We start from the raw sequence: 20,063 nt of genomic DNA, 5'->3' as shown, positions 1-20,063 counted from the left end.
GAATACTGGTCTATTGGCTGGCTTTCAAATAATGAGTCTTGACATTCTCATTTTAAAGTACGACTCAGAATTATATTTGTAGCATTTTCTTTGTATCTGACATTTTATCAAGTTAGAAAAATTATAAACAAGTAATTTTCTTATTTTCTGTGCAAACACCGTGTTCCAATTAAAAAATACAAGAACTAAAAAACATTCTAAATTAAAATTCGAAGTGAATGACACAGCCCACAAGGCAAGTCCAAGAACAGTAATGAGCCAGCAATTCTTTGCAATCCAGATTTCTTTTTAACTTTCATTTTACATTCTACAGCGTCTCAAGACTTAAATGAATTGTCTTGGACTACTCCGTTCCCGGTTGACAATCGCTTGACGTGTTTTATGTCCTAATTTAAATTGCTTTTATCGCGAACATCGCAGTTATGCGTACCAACGCCTAAGGTTTGGACCCCCATTATTCACTTGCGTAAGAAATCACTCCCTTTATACTCTTATTGCTTCCGAATTTGTGAAACAGTTAATATTTTATATTTTGTTACTGTAAAATAAGAGAAATTTGTGAAGATGGTTAAGTTTTATTATGTACAACCTTAATATTTATTTATAGCTAAATTGATATTTATTTGTTTAACATTTTTTTAGTTGATATATATGTACTAAATTTGAATTTTCTAATTATAGAAAATATAATAAGCATTCAATATTTTTATTTTACTTGAACACTAGTAGCAAATTGTATAAGATTTATTTGAAGAATAACCTCAGCGCACAGGTTATGACCACATATGTTTTATGTCTTTCTTGATCCAGCCCATAAAGATATAATATATCAGATAGTTACACTGCTGTCCCATTTCAAGCGTGCTACTAACATTGTATCTGTTATAAAATATTAATCGAATATTTTATATTTTATGCTATAAATAAGGATCTTTAGAAACAAATTTATTATTTAAAAAATCTTGTGTCTTTTATACACGAAAAAATATCATCATCGGCTTCTCCTTCTTATTGTTTTTTTTAGACTATTTGTCTTATAACATTTTTGCCTTATATCGTGCGGAAAATTATTAATATTTATAATAAAACAACCACGCGGAAAAAAGCTAGTATTTAAAGGAAATTAAATGTAGCGAGAAGACTTCATGTCTCGTATTGAAGCGGAAAGTGGACAACGAAGTGTCTTGGAACTCTTAGTTCTCTGTTTACCCTACTACGGTTAAAATCGGTAACCTAAAAAGAAGTGATTTTCTTCTTTTCTCTCTCTTTTTACTAGATCACATCACAGGCCACATCATAGGTATCGGCCTTTTTAGGATTTACATAAATTATTAATAAATACATATATTATAACCCATTAAATATTCGTGTCTGATACGGTATCAAAACAAACCTTGGCTTTATACATATATCCTTTGCGCATATTTCCGAGGGCGTAGATGTAAGGAGCTTTAAAGGAAGCCATCGGAGCGTGAATTCAGAACATACTTCATTAAGGCGTGTGTGAGGCGCGCTTTTTTTAATATCTACAGACCTGCCATTCGCTTTCGAATGATTGAATTTTTAAATTAAAATGGATATTATGGTTTGTTTAACCGTCGATTGTGTCACGTTTTTAATATATTGTACTAACTGTAAGAAACTAACTGTAGGAATTAAGGACTGTAGGAAATATATTAAACGATAGTATATAAATGCTTTAAATATGTATTAAATACTGTTATACAGTAATATATGGCACAACATAACGTACCAAGGGACGTCGATCAATTGCTCATTTTTACATTTTATGGCTTACGGTTTAGAATTAAGGAGTACCCAGTGAAAAAGAATGGAGCTCGTATGAGCGTACAAAGCACCTCGTAAAGTAAACAGTTCGACGCAGGTGACATGCAAAGCGCTTTCACGTTGAGCACACCCGATGGCGATACCCAGTAGACCTTTTTAAATTTACCCATAACGGGCAAGGGATTCCATATAAGGTTATTTTGTATAGGTATAACATGATTATTGTAGAGTTGAGCGTTAGGGGCTATTGATAAATTAAATAGCTCCTTATGCTAATTAATACAAGTAATGTATGGACATAGCACCTTTTAGTTCGATTTTTAACAGAAAGACTTATTCATAAGCAATGATTTTGTATAATGAAAAGGAAAATTATAAGCTACTAATGGACCTTATAATGAAAAATATACAAAAAATGTTTAAAAGTTTTATTACACAAAGTTTAACTCATTTAATTGAAATAAAGTGTCTGTTGTATTCAAATAATAGCACCATAAATCTTTCATTAATTTCCCCTACAGCCACTTTAGCCGAATTATAAACTTAACGTCATCATATACCATTATAAAAAACGAATGGACAAAGTTTTGGGCAACGAGCGACCTCAAATCCCGCTTGAGTTATGCTATTGGAATCCTCTGCAGATTTTGGCTCAGTCGATATTAAACCGTTCGATCCTGATGAAAATATACGATCACGCCAGAATTAGTGGCTTTGTTGTACTCGAATTTAACAGTACAGAAACCTATTATACTCACAGTGAATTTTGAAATATTTACTGTTCAAAATTTTTTTATTAATAATCATACATCAGATCATCATCATCGTGATTTTTTATTTATATTTTATATGTAACAACATAATGTTCTTTAAATCTCGTCTTTTTTATTTACATTACTTTAGCAAATAAGAAAATGTCCATTTATTCTGCCGTTGAATTTGATTATAACAGTCACCAAGTCGAAGAAATTAAAACCTTAACCCAATTCTGTGAGCAAATTTATTTGGTGCGTTATTGTCGTCCCAAGTAATATTTCGACTAGATTGGTCCTAATTTTGTTACATTATGAGCTTTCAGGTTTTTTAAGGATTAACTTTGCTTGTATCCAAGGTTAATAAAATGGATATTTGACCTTTTGGTACGTAGTTTATGTTGAGCATTCGCTCGTAATAAACGTGTTTTTCTTAGATTGCTCCTGTTGAATTTATATAGTTACATTAATATTTGATTTTAGATGCGCAAATCTACGACGTGGTACTAGCTCCTAAAACACAGTAATCAAGCTAGATAAGAAGAATTTTGTCATGTCCAACTGTTAAGTAATAACATTTAAATTAATTTGTTTTATCGATATTGGTAATTCAATACAAATAATTAATGAGTAATTCGGCAAAAAAACAATTGTTACTATAACTGTTTAAATATAATTCAGGCTTTTAGATAATTTAAATATAATACCATCAAATTGATAAATTCAACGTCGTTATCAACGCATGGAAAAATTTCATAATGTTGACCTGATTATTATAGTGTTGAACGCAACACCGCCATTTTGTATTTGGTCACGCAAAATTTGACGTCACGTGATACGATGATTATGTCGTCTTTGGAACGGAAGCCCCAAAACTAAAGTTTTGGGGGTTCCTTCAATATATTTTTATTTATATACTTATATGTTTATAGTATTTAATATAAGTGAAACGTTCATCATCTTATTAGTAATCAATAAACTCTAAGTGAATTATTTTAGATCTCCATAATTATATTATAAAACATCCTTTAAGAAAAATAATTATAAAAATCTAATATAAGTATTATTTAAATTGAAAAAACAACGATCGAAAACTTCTTAGTAAATAAAAACTGTCGGAAAATAAGTAGAAAACTCATAGGCATTGAATCTCTAATGAGTTATCGAGACGCAGAGGCAAAATTGAAACCGGTTGGTGAATAAACCATTTGTATTCAACGCTCCCCCGACCAGCCACATTTTAATTTACTTACTAGAATTAAAACTGCGCGTGATTCGAATCCGATCCGAATTTTATTCTGATACTTTATTTTTATCGTTGATTGAAGACACCGGGCTAGGCTGTTATTATTGGAGGTTTTCATAGGATCCTACTTGATATTCAACTGTATATTCAACTCGGTCCGTTCCGGTACAGTCGCCAAATCGCTCGGCTCTCAAGCATATTTCGCAAATTGACTGTAAGTCTTCAGTGATAAAGTCGATTGTCTTCACTCGTTTATTCTTTCAATTTATATATTGAATAGTCTTTACTCTTCGACTCTGTAGAGTTGAACGGCTTCTGAGCATTATTTTAACGGGTCCTGTAAAAATGTAAAAAATCAATTTACGAAACTATTAAAGAACTTAAATTGTATGACAGAAATGTTTTGTGTGAAATGTTCTTTCTCCTTAAAAAGTATTTTTTAGTTGAATAAGTAGTAGTTATATAATACAATAATTATGCTATAAGCAACAACCCACTACCTTTCGATAATATTTATAACAAACACCTTTGTAAAATCTCTTCAGTTCCATTTTTTTTTGGTTTTCTTGCGCCTTTTATCGGAAATTCGATGTTTATATTTGCACAACAATCTCGTGCAGCGCTGCCGGCGCTTTGTTGTGGTAATTTCATTAGACGGTCGCTGGCCGCTGAATATTAATTGATGCCGACGTGGCCGTGCTTCCTGCATTTTTGCCTTTGGCGTGTCTTTCACGTTTTTGCGTGAGTAATTTTGATACTCTCCGCTTCGTGAATTTTAAATATCAAATATGTAATCAATAAGAATTCTGTTTCTGTTGAGATTTTCGAGAATTTTAACTTGCTTGATGCAAATATCCTTCTTTTATAGTAGCCGTCGTGACGCAGAGGCACAAAGGTGTGATTGTTACGCGACGATTGTGGGTTCGGTCCCCACTCTAGGGAATGATTATTTATTATGTTCCTTTTGTCTACCCTGCTGTGAGTGGATTACAGCATGAAGCTGATTTGATTTATTACTATAGTATGTAAGTAAGACTGTAGGTAAGTATGTCTCTATATTAAATTAAGAGCTACGAAAGTCGTAACGGCAGTGCATGATAGAGTTATGTACTTAGCTAATGAGGTACGTTACGGGCATCTGCTGCCAGAGTGTTTACCCACTCTCGGATATAATTACACCTTGTGGGGTCGTATATCATGTTTCATCATTCTTCCCTGCACTTGCCGTGAGCCCCGTAATAGCTTATATTATATTCATGAAGTTATTATGTAGCGTTGAGATGTATTTATTGGATATTTACAAGAAAAAAATATTGTGTATAAGAAATTTATAATAATTCTAGTGGTGATATTTTAAAATATTTCGCATTGAATGAATTTATATAAATAATATTGAAGGCCGTTCGAATCTCTCTCGAGGAAATAAAATATTTACTACTTGAAGCGAAGAAATGATTCTTCGCTCTGGTAACGAGGTTTGCGGCGTTGACTTCCGCCACTCAACACGCAATGCTACCAGAATCGGCGAAAAGTGTAACCAAAATATCTTTGAAACTATAACAAACTCAAAAGATCAACTTAAGACTTATTGAAACTAATTTGATTTTTAAAAAGTCTCTAAAAGTAAATATTTTGATATACCTATTTTATTGGGTACTTAAAAATATTTAATATTGTATTCATTTTTATAAAGTTTTCTAAACCTGTGAATGTCACTAATGGGGCGAGGCGCAATGTTTTCGGGTTGGAGTATTACCATGCATATTACATGAGTTTCAATAAGGTGTCAAAGTGACGTCGCTGAAAAAATATACAAAATATCAACGTCGGTTCGAATAGAACAGAATAAATATGTTTTCTATGAAATTTTATTCGAGAGAATCTGATTGTTCTTTTTGTTTCTCTTTTGAACCCATTTTTCTCTTTATTCTCCATTTTGCTCTTAAATAGGATATTGTATTTTTTATTTACCTAATTTACTATTTAAAATGAATTTTAGTAATTGTAGAGACTATGAAAGAGCTGCCCTAGTGAAATAACTTTTATCGAAAGAAAATACTCCAATTGACATTTTTATTTTTAAGCATGTTTAATGGTGGAAATTCTTTTTTTTTTTTACTTTGAATTATGGACTAAAAATGTCAAAAACTCATTTTCTTACCTTTACCTAAACTTAATTGAAATGTATGAAAATGAAACTGTCTTGTGCACTCCAACAGACAAATATAACAAAAACAAAATCTGTGAAAAACTTATAGTCGCATAGCTACTTTTTGTTTTTGAATTTATTGAATTTAAAACATATGCAAAAACGCCGATATGCTCTGCATATTGAATGAGAGACCATAATTTGTTAAATTTAAACATCACTGGAAAAATGCAGAGTCAAAATATCACAGACTGTCCAAAAATGTTCAAGAAATATTATGGGATATAGGATAGGATTAGATACATTTACATTTATTATGTGAGTGTCGCACTAAAATGGTTAAATTAAAAATAACTTAATGATTTTATAACTTGAATATTTCACTATTTACGGTATTTCTAAATTTCATTCTTTACATTTTACAATATTTTTGTAAACTACCCACTCACTAGAAATACCCAATAATTCATTAAAAAAATAGAAGCACATGTCTTTTATATCTCAAATACCATTTAAAGCTACAATATTATGCGATTAAGCACTGGTTTTTCACTAGGTTGTACTCGATTTACTAATATTATTAATATTGATGTATGTACGAACTAAATGAACAAATAATGTTGTATCTAGAGTATATTTAACGTAAGTGAACAGATATTTAATCCATTTATTTAATAATTTATATAACGACGATTAATGAATGCTATTTGTAGCAATAAATTAAAATCATTCGAAACCACGATCTGCTGCGGTTCATTATCGCCGAGCGTAAATTCTAACTGTCCGAACTAAGCTGTAATCGATAAAATAAACTAAGTTTACATTTAATAACTTGCAAACATCGAGATATCTAGATTCTGTAGATCTAATCGTATATGTTCTAGGCGCTTCATTTGATTATAGGATAAATAAATAATAAATAAATAACTAGACCGTTGTATACGAGTTGAATATAACTAAAATGTGAAAGTTTTAAGCGTTTGAAGTGAATTTAGCTCCATCAAACTGGGTAATAGATTCCTGCCCAGCTCTTCATTGGTATTTACTCCATTTAATGTATTCAAAATTAAATTAAATCTGCTTCACGCTGTAGCCCGCACACAGCAGGGTAGGCAGAGGGAACCTAGTGTTAAGACAATCCGTTCCCCAACTTCTGCCGAATTCTGGAGGCATTGCGTGTTGAGCGGCACAACTCAACGCCGCGCTTTGCCTCGACGACAGAGCGTAGAAATGGAAATATAAACGTAAGTAAATATTGCACTCCCTCGAGTGGGGATCGAACCCACAACCGTCACGTTACAGTCACACCCTTGTGCCGCTGCGCCACGACGGCCTCATGTATCCATCAATCAATTTGAAAATATTTGGTTTCAAAAATTATATTACTTCTATTTAATTATTGTCAATGCTATGGAGATAGAGAAACTTGATATTGGGTTCGACTCCACTAGAGATTTACATTTCATCCACATCTGAATTAATTACCAACCTACCCTTAATTTTAAACTATAGATAAAATAACATAGTTAATTAAAAAGATAGGAACAAATATAACAAATTAAAAGCACGATCTACCAACCTACTTCACATTAACATTTTATTAACATGAAATAATAATATATATCTTAATTTGCAATTCCATAATTTGGACACTGCATCAAAATGCATCCGCCGTGTTTGTTGCCTGTGACTGCATATAAAAGTGACGTAAAATTAATGCACGAAAGTAATTTTGTCAACGAGTGAAGCTCGTACGGGTAATATTGTTTATGGTAAGCAGAAAATCTTGTCTCGCGTTTAATATCATATATGTTCTTTACATTTTATGTTTAAATCCCTTGATACTATGTAAAATTATGATTTTTTAATTGTGGGTATCATTTTCTTTGTATCTACTTATGAATATTTTAGTATTCAAATAGTATAGTTTGAATCAAAGCAAGAATATTATGGTTTTTTTTAATTATCAGTCCAATGATCTTCCAACATTAAAGCAAAACGACAATTTGACGTAAATATAAAAAGCTTAGAATCTAGAATAACATGAAATATTAGCATTAGGTAGCATTGAATAATTAAGGTATAGGTTTAAAAGAAAAACTGGTTCCACAACAGAGTTACCAGTGTACATGAATGATGGTTATGTATAAGGAACAAATTCACAAAAATCTCGTAGAACTTTTTTGACATGTTTCACTTATAAAGGCAAACAGTGTAGAAGCCTCGTATCAAATATATACTTTTTCATATTCAACACCAGAGCGCCCTTTTATTATCGCTGTAAACTGTCTTTCGTGACTGTATAAATATATTTGTTTTGTTTTTGTTTATCACTTGCTGTTTTTTTTATTTTTTCCTAAGAACGATCTCACATTTTCTGTTTATTATTTTTATTATGTTCTTACATAAGCCCTTGAAGGTGGAAGTTTCAGTATATAACTCCTTCGCCATATAACTCCTACTATTATAATAATAATGTGTACTAGTTAACATAAACTTATGATGAAATCGAAGAAATATAGGGTAAACCCCGGATAGTTGCCGCACTTTTTGAAAAAGCTCTTTTGTTAGAAATGTATACCACTACATTACCTATTCAACGTGTGTTCTTAAACATAATATATTAATCTTCTAACTTAGCCAATTTTTTCAAATATAAATATTATTAATTTTGAGTACTGCCTGTTTTACGTAGCCTCTAAAAAAGGGGATAGTTGCCTACTATGGCGGATACTAGCCTAACGTTAAAAATGGTTCGGGGGATACTTGCCTGTCTATTTTTTTTTCAAATAAAAACGAACTTATATTAATTTAAGTAATCACTTTTTGTTATTGAACACAATCTTTCATTAAGTATTAATCAAAGTCAATATAATTATAAAATTACAAGGCAAGAAGGAAGACCAAGCGTGTTGTAACATTTTGTGATACTTGTGAAGGAAAACCATTTTTATGTTTGACATGTTACAATGAATCCTATTAATCCTGTAATGATACCAAATTAAGTAAATTTTAAATAAATTTTCTGTAATTCCGTAAAATAGTGTAAAATTTTATAGTTCTCATGTTACACACTGTCAGCCACCGATGGCTGACGCGGCCTAAACGGAAAGTCTAGTGTCAGCCACCGATGGCTGAACGTGTTAAATATTAGTATTTATCTTAAAAATTAAAAATAATTATGGGAATAACTTTGGCATTAGTATTGATTATTAGCAGAAGCCAAGGTTTTCAACTTGCCACATCTCATGCAATGGTTTTTGAATGTTGTACAAGTTTCATGCAACCACATTCGACACATCTCACATTGTATCCAATCTGATTTTGATTTAGTTAAATTATAATTTTAAAACATTCTACACAATAATTATCAACTTTAACTTCTTTGTTGGTATTTCATTTTTTTGAATTTGCTAATTGATATTGCTATTTTGAATTTCTTAAGGTTCGAGAGGATATGCCATAAATCCGGGATATTTCGTTGATACTTTTTTGTTTTTTATTTAGATCTTCGAACGCAAGTGCTAAGCTATCTTCTGTCCAGCTGATGTGGCGCGGCACCACGCCTGGCTTTCGTTTATACTTGCAAGGCATTTTGCTGTTGAGAATTTATTTTATTTAAGATAAACTATAGTAAAGCCCAATAAAAATATCACCAAGAAAAAAAGGTAAAACCAAATGAAAAAAATAACTAAGAAAAAAATATGTTTGCTCGTTAAAATGTGTAGTTACGGATAGTTGCCCCAGGGCAACAATCCGCAAAAGACAGTAAGGCAACTATCCTTTTTGATACGGATACTTGCCCTTTTTATTTACAAAATAAATAAAACATATTTAACAACAAAACGTTTATTACAGTGCAATTTAAACTCTAATGCAATCAAAGAAATAATTATTTTACTGAAACCGCAATTAGTTATAATTATATTTAACGGAGATTACTTGCCAATATAATTCTGACGCTCGTCAAAGTATCATCGCGGAAGATTTTTACTCACACGGACAAAACTCGTGCACCTACTTCGACAGCTGATGCGGCACCGAGTCCTACGCGGGGGATGCTTCTTATTATGATCAAAAAGAAACACTGTAAACACGTCTAACATAGAGCATTTGAATCTGAGGCAAGTATCCGTCCGAGGCAACTATCCGGGTTTTACCCTACACATTTACTATATGAAATATTTCAAAGCCATGCCACGTCGTCAGTTGTTCTAAACGTTTTTTTACTGTATTACGTTTAAGTATAATAAGTTAGATACTGTATTAGATTATTTAAGTCTTTATTATATTATAATAAAATCCATTCAACATGTATTATTTATATTAGAGAAAAAGAAACTTATTCCATGGAATTACTGAACGGGGATGCCTCGCGTTGCAGAGCAGAGAGTTATAACTAACGAAATTCGAGATGATTCTACCAGTGCTGTCTTCGAAGTGTATTCTAGAAATGTATTGGTGATGATTCTTTAATTAAAATATTAAACTGAAAAGAATATTAAGAAATTTCACTGTTATACCTCCCGTCCCTTCTACGCACTAATGAACTCTAACCGTATTCCTGTTCAATTCTTTGTGAATCAAAACAAATGATTGTAATTTCAAGTGTCGAATAAAAATATCCTAGCATTTTGAATGGATTTCTTTGTTATAAAACATGTAGTTTTAGGTTAAGTAATGTTAAGTATAATTTTAACTATCAACGTAAACGTAAATGCCAGTTTATTTAGTAAGTTGTTATAATTAAAGAAATTGTGTTATATAGTAAGTAATGTTTATATTGCAATCTATTTCTACAGATTCATTTGATATGCGAGCACTAAAATTTTTCCGACTTAAATATTAAAAGTTGTTCAAAATATCTGATTTTGTTCGATATTTTTAACCTAATATCTATCTCTCTTTGACTATTTGATGTTACTGCCAAGCTAGTGTAGCTTGTGTGAAATTTTATAAAGTATTTGAATACTGGCATCAAAGTGCACTCCACTAAAAGCATCGCTTACATCGTGTTTTTATCGATACCACTCTCGTAATAAAACCTCTAGAACGCTCAAAACAGCTTTACTAGTCTTGATATTATACCGTATTTTGTTTGCTTCTATATTCTAATTTTACTATTTTAGTCTAAATTGTAGTGTTTTGAGAATTTAGGAAAAGTTCAGTTTCACTTCTGTATTTCATACGCAACCGATTGATACTTATATTATTCTTAATAAATAAGCTACTAAATATTAGGTATACAAATAATTTTATTTAAATAAATATTCTAAATGAAAGCTATGTTTTATAACGAACAATCGATTTCCACTTATATCGATTCCATTTATATCGGAATTGCCTTGAAAAAATTCACACAATATCGAAGATCCCGGAAATTGACTCAATGAAGGCCTGGCTCGTGTTTAATGGTCCCCGAGGAGGTTCTATTAGTTTCATACGATGTTTCTGATTTATGCGCCGTTTTCTTGTATGTATGGAAATTCTTACGTTCGGCTGGATGGTGTTTGCTAAGGTTTTGTTTTATATTTTTTCCTCTTATTTATAGAATAGAGGCCACCTTTGAATATTATGTAGTAGGTTGCCGTGTTGATATGTAGATAGATAGATATAGGTAGGTAGTACAGATTTGTAGTTGAGTATTTCGTTGTTTATTGTGATTCATACATATGCTTAGTTAAAATAATAATAGGACTACATAGGATAGGATACAACGTTAAAATGAAAAAATTATATATTTTAAAGATGTCTTATGTATAATTAAAAAAAGCTACCGTCTGTCACTTTATAAAGTGGTAAAAAAATAAACTGTTTAAACAAACGTAACTATTGTTACACTTCATTTTCAATGTGGTAACATTTTTCGTTCTTCTCGACGTTTTTCACTGGCGCCCAGATGTTCTTTGAGGCGTCCGCTTTTGTTTGCCTCCTATTGTTCGTCCTTTTTTCTTTACGCTCGCCCGTACTACATACACTCGTGAAATACCGACACTTCGCGTGAATAAATAAATATTAAATATATCAAGCGATATGAAAATAAAAATATTTTCTTACTTTTACGTATATACATTTTTCCGTACATGAGAAGATAAAAACGGAACTCTAATAAGATCGCCTTATTGTCTGTCCGTTTGACAAGCTTCTAAGTCAACGCGATCAAAAATACAATGATTTAGTTTGACATTCGCCGCATAATCAAAACGTATACAGTACTTTTAGTAGATATACAGTTATAAAATTTGGCACGAAGTAAGTACTTACAATAGAAGTAAACAACAAATATTCGGATCATTCAAAATGAGTGCATACACCCGAGACTAAAATTTATAAACTTTTATAAGTTGTACTTCCCGTTGACCTAAAGTCCTGAAATTATTACGGAAGCCTCGGTGAGCGACTCCGACTCGAACTTAACCGTTTTTTATATTAATATAAAATTCAGCATTCAATGTTACGGAAAGGCAATCCTAAAGTCTGAGAGTATGTAGCACACTTTCTCTTCGCTATTCATTAGTTACTTTCGTGGAAGTGTTTAGACGGTAAAATGTAACCTTTGCTGAGTTATGATTACGACCTCCAACTTATCTTGGCTTTTTATTTTCTAAGGAATATTCCTTATAAATGACTTACCGTATTGAAGCTTAATGTTTAATTATTTCGGGTGTCGTCCTGTTTATGAAGTATAATAATATCTGAGTTCACAAACAACAAAAATATTTATTTGTAATGAGTAAACGTTTAAGTTTTTTAGTTAAATAAATTTCTAGTATCATAATTAATAAGTTCCAATAAGTTCGCTGACTTTTAATATAATTTACGTACGTATGTACATACGCAAAATTATAAAGTTTATAACAAATTTTGTCAACTAAATCTTAAAAGAGCATCATTCATTTTATCATTACACAAGACGTTTCGCTAATACCAATAGAAGCTCTTACGAGAAACAAAAGTAGTTTTATTAGTCAACAGAACGAAGTCAGTACTTTGTTCATTCGACTCTACAATATTATTACATTGTTGAGAATCGAGTTAAATTAACTGAATAGAATACTTAAAAAAGACATAAAATCTACTTAAACTCTCTTGAAGTTTATAGATTTTTTATATTTCTTTTTAAAACGGATAATAAATGAGGTCAGTTGTGGTCTAAAGGCACAAAGTTTGACTGTAAACCCGACGGTTTCTGGGTTCGATTCCCATGTGAGGAAATGATATATTTAATATTTGCATTTTCTTCGCTCTGGTGTTGAGACATCGGTTGAGTTCCGCCATTCAATACACAATGTCCTGTTAAAATTACTTAAAAAATGAGTTATTTTTATGTTGAAAACATTCCATTATAATATTTCCTCCGAGTTCAAATAGTCGGCACATAATAAAAGTGAATAGCCTAAGATTAACACCACTTGTGCGGTACGAACATTTTTCTACGCTCTCGATAACCTCAGGGAAGCATTCTTATGTACAATGGAAGTATGAATAATGATCAAGCACTTCACACCGAGATATAAATCTCTCAATAATCGATGTTCCGATGTTTATTTATTGTATCGATACGGTATCGAGAACTCGGTTTTTCTCGACCTCAACAATAGGCTGATTTATGATTTCTTATTTATGTGTTTTGTATGCGGAGAAATGAATATAAAGATGGGAATGTTAGGCGTTACATTATTTTTTTTCTGCTTTGATATAGGAAGAACCAAGTCTATATGGTAGCATACCCTTGTCCTGTGTGTTTTCCTTCAGTATCGTTGATTAATATTTGTTAAATTTTAATATTACATTAATAATATTTATTTTAAAATATTTTGTATAAGGATAATTATTTTTCCTAATTTACTAAAAGATAAAATATATATTAATATTGTGTATTTGTAATATGTAAAAATAAATTGATAATATAAATATCTAATATGTTAGTTAGTAAGCAGCTTCTACGTTTGTATAATATTTATGTTATTCCCTACCAAATTATTTATGATAATATTGAAATACTACATTAAATATTATACACAACGTATATTTTAAATGGATATAAGAATAACATATATCTACAATGTAACTAGAATAAGTTCAATAAAAACAAAAAATACGACAACCAATCGATCTCTATATAAAAAAAACCGTAAAATTTACAAACAGACGAAGGAACTGAAGAAACACTGCCGCCTCTGGATACACCCACTGTGACGGAACCACCACTGTTAGGAATACCTCCCGTCAACGATACATCCAATATATTTATACGATACCTCACACGTAAGTTCTATAACAAGTGTTTTGTTTTAGTGTTCCAGATTTGCTCTGACGGCTCTACGCGATATGTATAATTTTAGATTTAGAAGCCAACGAGGGAAGCTGAGATAATAATAAATATTTTGAACTAACCTATAAGAAGTTGATAGATAAATCACTTTACTCATAAACTTAAATATTTCGATATGTACATTGTTTTTTAATTATACGACTTTTCGAAGACGTTACTCGTTTTTGTGTTTCAAAAACGCCTCTTGCTGATTTGAGTTTTCTGTTACCTCTGTAGTGGAATCAAACTAACAACCACGTCGTAGTCATTATTTAGTAATACATTATTAACTATACTTACCAATTAAATTAAATGCCGATAGATCACAATTAATGTTAAATAATTCAAATCCCTCATATAAATCTTGTTAGTCTAAATTTGACAAATGCTAATATTGAGTGAAAATTATGATTCATTCATTAATGTCAAACACCTATTATTAATAAAGCGGTAATAATACATCCTAATATCGCGATGTAAAATTGATTAACGACGACGAACTGTCATCTTTGGCGAGGTTGTAATCAGAAGTTACGAGGGACGGAATTTATGTACCCCTTATACAGTGTACCCCTTACCCTAGACTTTGATTGTAATCATTTAATGAAGTTGTAATTATTTGATTTTTTGTATGAAAATGACATTTTATTTTATTATTTATACGTGTTTCATATATTTTTGATAGATTGGTGAATTGATTGAAAAAATGTCTTATATTTTTTGTAACAAAACTGAATTTGCAATACAGATATAGATATCATAAATATGATAAAAAAATTATGAAAAAATATAATATATAACGTTAGCTTTTTAATTTCATTACTATGATGGAAACATTAAAGTTGCGACCAGGTGGCGCTTTGAAATATGCAAATGCAACGTCAATTTAATACCTGGAATATAATAAATTGTAGCCAATTTCTATTTGACCCCAACCTAACCGAGCCCGAGATTATTGTCATAAATTCTGTCGACGTTCCCACAACTGTGTGCGTGTCGCGATGTTGCGATAGCCGCTGTGTAACGTCGATAATGTCGCATTGACAGACCTAACTAGCCCCTAATAATTATTATTACCGCACTAAACAACTGAAATTAATACGGTTTATATAATAATATTAGGTGGACGTATGTACGTTTAATTACCATACTGTACGTAATTATTGAATTCAATAGCTATTGATGTTGACGTTTTATGAGGATAGATTGGAAAGTATTAATATAGTGGGTATTTTGATTTTTTAATATTATATGTAGGTAAAAATACAAGTGAATAGCAATTAAATATACATAGAGTAGTCACTACATTTTTATGGTAACTAACTTAACTAACTGTGTTCCTTTTAATCCACTAAAAATGGAGGGATCGTTCCCATAAGTCGCTTACGAACACACAGTGGGAAAAGTATATGTGCAATAAATTGAACCAGTCTATACGCTGGCGTGTCAATCTGGCTAACATCTGTATAAATAAAAACGTAAAAATAGTTTTCAGCGTACTAGTAAATCTCCGACAGCTCTTCACTAATTGCTTTGAAATTTTGATAAATAACTGTTTTATATGAATGTTAGTTTTTATGCTTTCATTTTTGTCCTTAGTCACTAAATGGTTTTGGCGCAATATACAAATGTAATTAAGTATAAAACAAGCTCATGCAACGTTACTAATATTTAAATATACCTGTTGTAATATTTTATACTTACATCTGACTTATCCGCTATATTATTAATTAGCTTTTAAAAATGGTTGTTAATATTTGATTGACATGTAATCGTACTCATAAATTTTAATTTTCAAATGAGAGAGTTAAGTACCTGGTTCATTATTACGTGTTTAAAATTATATTATTTATATATACATTTTTATAAAGTTTTAATGTTTGAAGTACAGTAAAAGAAGAATAAAGAACTGCAACTGAAATATAAATTATGTAGATTTGAACGTTTTACTACTAAAAGCCATGGCTGCAAAAGGTAAAAGTGGATTCAAAGTCCAACATACAATTTTTTAACGTTTTTTTCTCGTTCTAAGGCAACACGCAGATAAGAAGTTAGGAGTCGCTGCGGAAAGGCTATAATCGTTAAGGCAATTACCGACCTATTTGGCTTTAAGAAAAAAGTGGCAAGATAATAGCCACAAACTGACCCACTGACCCCTTACTGCTCTGTTATGGGGGCCTTAGCATAGTTCAATATTTCTACCGTTTCGTTATTAACTTATGTCTCGCTTTCTAATATTCGTATAAAATAAAAAATATATTATTCGTGAAACGAGCCAAGTAAGTGTTTTATGTTATCAGTACATACACTCTTACGCTAAAACTTATGTATGCTAAATTCAATTTTGAATTTTTCGGTGAGTCAAAAAGAAGTAAACAGGGGGAAAGTGCCGACTCATGCTTCAGGAGCGTCGAGCGAAATGCGGAATCCATGAACCAATTTAATTTCGAAAACAGCGACGTCTAGCCTCCGCGTAATTTAATCTAGCTTGGTTGGCGCGAATGACGTAAAAAATAACAAACTTTTTTGTATTCGTGTGTCGGCACGTCCTGACGCCAGTTTCAATCCCGCGTACATATAATACGTGACCATTCACCTCGCCCTCATCCTCGTCCGTTGAGGAATCAACATAATCTGTCAAACATGTATGTTGCCGGCGCCCTCGCTCCTCGTATAAAAGCACATGTTTGAGCTCTGACAATCCGAATAGTTAACGAGATCGCTATCAACGACTTGTAATTGGTCGTCGAGTAGCAGTCGTTAAGTCCGCGCCGTGACGTCGCCACCAATATAAATGGCGTTTCATTCGAGCCGGGGGACCGTTATGTAGCTATATGATTGTTTTGTATGCGAGCTCAAAGTTGATCCAATTTTTTTTAATATTTCTAATCCCGCAACAGTCTCTGCGGTGGCCGGACATGAATATTTTATCCGTGTGTGGCGTATCCTCCAAAAATAGGGATCGGGCGTTCGTTTATTAATGTCACTTTGATTGGCGATCGCCGCCCCGGGGAGTTTCGGATACGTATAGAGAACTAAATGGGATTTCATTTTCTAGTTCAGGAGTCAAACGCCCCTCGCGGCTCGCGTCCAATGTTCTATCTGGAGTCCCAATAGACAGTTTTGTTCTGGTTCGCTTGGCGCCGGGATTCGCTCCGGGAGTCGAAAATTCACATGTCTTCGCGACTATAATTGTTTCGTGCCTCTGTAAACGTTTTTTCGACATAATATAATTAATTTCACTATAAGTAAGTAAGTAGCTCAGAGTGCCGCGCTTTCAGTCGTAATACATGAAAACAATTCTGTCGTTAAATTTCTCTCGCTCCTCATTCGAAGTTCCGTTCGAGTTTACTGCACCTCGCAAGATGAGTTCTCGAGTAAGAATTTTAAAGATTTTGCAAACTGTGAGGAAAGTATAGTATGTATGAGGTACTGAAGTAGGTACCTACTCGAATTTCGTTTACGGCTCAAGTAATTTTGTTGGGGAGGGTCTTGAGAAAATCTTAATTTATTCATAGTAGAAAATTGAGTCTAAATGGACTTTGTGGTAACAAGTAGGTACCCGTGGTTAAGAGATTAATCCTAACAAGGGATCTAAAAATTTACCTATTTAAACATGAAGCGTTTATGAGTAAAGTGATAATAAAGATAATTTATTGTTTATTCTACAATTATGAAAGATTTTTAGAGAGTGAACTTTAATGATTCCTTACGAGTGACTAATTATTATTTTTTTCTGTACACAGATCCGCCCGAGATCACGATCCGGCCACGCAACCTGCAAGTACGTGCAAACGGAATCGCCGCCTTCTACTGCGCAGCTAGGGGCGACCCCATACCTAACATTCAGTGGCGGAAGAACGGAAAACGTGTTTCTAGTAAGTAAAGTTTTAAAATAAGGACATTGTAGACCAATCGTAGATCATGATCTTCACTAAGGAGAATGATTATATTTATTATTTACCTTCATTCAACACTATGGAAAAAGAGAAGTTTTGAGTTCCGCTTGTACGCAATGTCTCAAATTCGGAAGGAATTCCAAATATAAGAAAAAAAAGGTAATTTTATACACGGACGAAACTGAGTTACAAGCTACCCTAAATGATAAAATATGCAATAGCTACGTGGCTAAGGCACATATGTCAAATGGCCAACAAAAAAACACAGCCCATTGATCCCGGCCATTTTGTTCGTGATTGAAATGTAAAAATGGATTTTTAGACTATAAATATGTGAACCGGTAATGACGTCTATAAGCCCGGAGCAATGAGCTGGAAAAACGTATAGCCGCGGCCGCGCACGCGAGGAACCCTACCCATAAAGCCATTCATGCCCCCTCTAAATAGTTTCAACGCCCGCCGTGAAATATGTTACGTTATCAATCATATCCAGAGGACGGCGGCGGAAAGAATGAGGATCACGATCACACCTCGCATTCCAAGTTTTATCAGCTTTATGATATATATTTTTTGGTTTAGTATCCTGATCTGGATTTGTGCGTACGTTATTTATATACGTTTTTTTTAATAAGAATGGCGTAAACTATAGCTATTGAAATAATTATAATTTAAATTTATTTGTAGGGCAAATATAAATACCTATATCGTAGGTACTTTTTTATATGAAATGACAGATTTTTTTAAAGTAGATTTCCAAGTTCAATTTTTCAGTTTTTATTTTTATTTATATTCGCCCATATATGTACATTTGTTATCTGTCGTCGCCATCATCTATCAAATCGTGACTCTGACTCAGATAAGTGTGACAGGAAAACATTCGGATAGTGATACGAATGGGAGGGAAGATTTATATGAGAGCCGCGGAGTGGAAATTGTATGAATTAATTATTAGGCCTGAGTAGACCCACTTCCGCACTAGCGTTGCGAGTTGCGTTAAGGCTGCCACGTGAAATAAGCAATATAATCAAATTAAGGTTGAATTTAAAGATATTGTTCCTATGTGTACACATGTCTTTTTCTTTTTATATCTATATAACTTGTGATTTATATTTAAAAATGAAATAAACAGGTTACTTACACATTTATTTTTATTTCTCTTAGACCATCGGTGGCCTCTATTTATGAATAAATAAAAATTTTGTATATTATATCATACTTTACTGACATGTAATTCTAAATATAGAAACACACGTTTGCATATACATCTGATTTAGAATTCCTCAATCATAATACCAATTTTTCATCTGTCAAAGAGGGTATAAGTTGACACAAAACTAAATTGCCATTTATAGAATCATTCGATATGCGATTTACTTTAGATTTACAACATATTTTCATTTTTATAACAAAAACTAGTGGACCCGAACGCGGCTACGCCCGCATGAACTATACGAATATTTATTAAATATATTTATGAAATTATTTTCAGTTTTCAATAGAGAGATGCGTTAAGCAAGCTCATTTTGGGTGACGTTTTCTATCAACAAACTTTGCAAATCGTTGCTTAGCAACGGTCGGTTGTTATAAACATGACGGAATAAATTGCATGTCAAATTAATAAATATTTTAATATATTGGTATATATCGAACATATTACAAATATGAGAAAAAAAAGTATCCTATGTTCACCCCGAGACCCTCAAGTATTTCTATATGAGTATTTTATCACAATTAAATTAGCGGTTTGGCCCTGATTGCGTAAAAGACAGACAGACAGACAGACAGAGTTACTTTCGAATTTATAATATAGGTATGGATTATTCTTTTTATTCTTCATAAATCAATATAATTATTATCCATACATGTAGGTATAGATATGTACGCATGATTCTTTCGAATATTCTAAAAGTTTTCT

At 32.1% G+C, this 20,063-nt stretch overlaps 1 protein-coding gene across 4 annotated transcripts in view; it reads left to right on the top strand.

Annotated features, from left to right (window-relative positions):
• The window catches only part of Lar (tyrosine-protein phosphatase Lar), a 284,959-nt gene that overhangs the window by 172,845 nt on the left and 92,051 nt on the right, over positions 1-20,063 (top strand). For 3 of the 4 annotated variants that reach the window (XM_085188747.1, XM_085188746.1, XM_085188749.1), the window contains exons 4-5: positions 14,087-14,203; positions 17,996-18,127. In XM_085188747.1, the coding sequence (XP_085044873.1) occupies positions 14,087-14,203; positions 17,996-18,127 (249 nt within the window). The remainder of the gene's footprint in view (positions 1-14,086; positions 14,204-17,995; positions 18,128-20,063) is intronic. The other variant, XM_085188748.1, reaches the window with a different exon arrangement.

This window comes from Heliconius melpomene, chromosome 7 (assembly GCF_056956725.1).
Source record: "Heliconius melpomene rosina isolate 202511_hmr_F chromosome 7, ASM5695672v1, whole genome shotgun sequence".
NCBI classification, from domain to species: domain Eukaryota; kingdom Metazoa; phylum Arthropoda; class Insecta; order Lepidoptera; family Nymphalidae; genus Heliconius; species Heliconius melpomene.
This window is presented reverse-complemented; position numbering and strand designations above follow the sequence as displayed.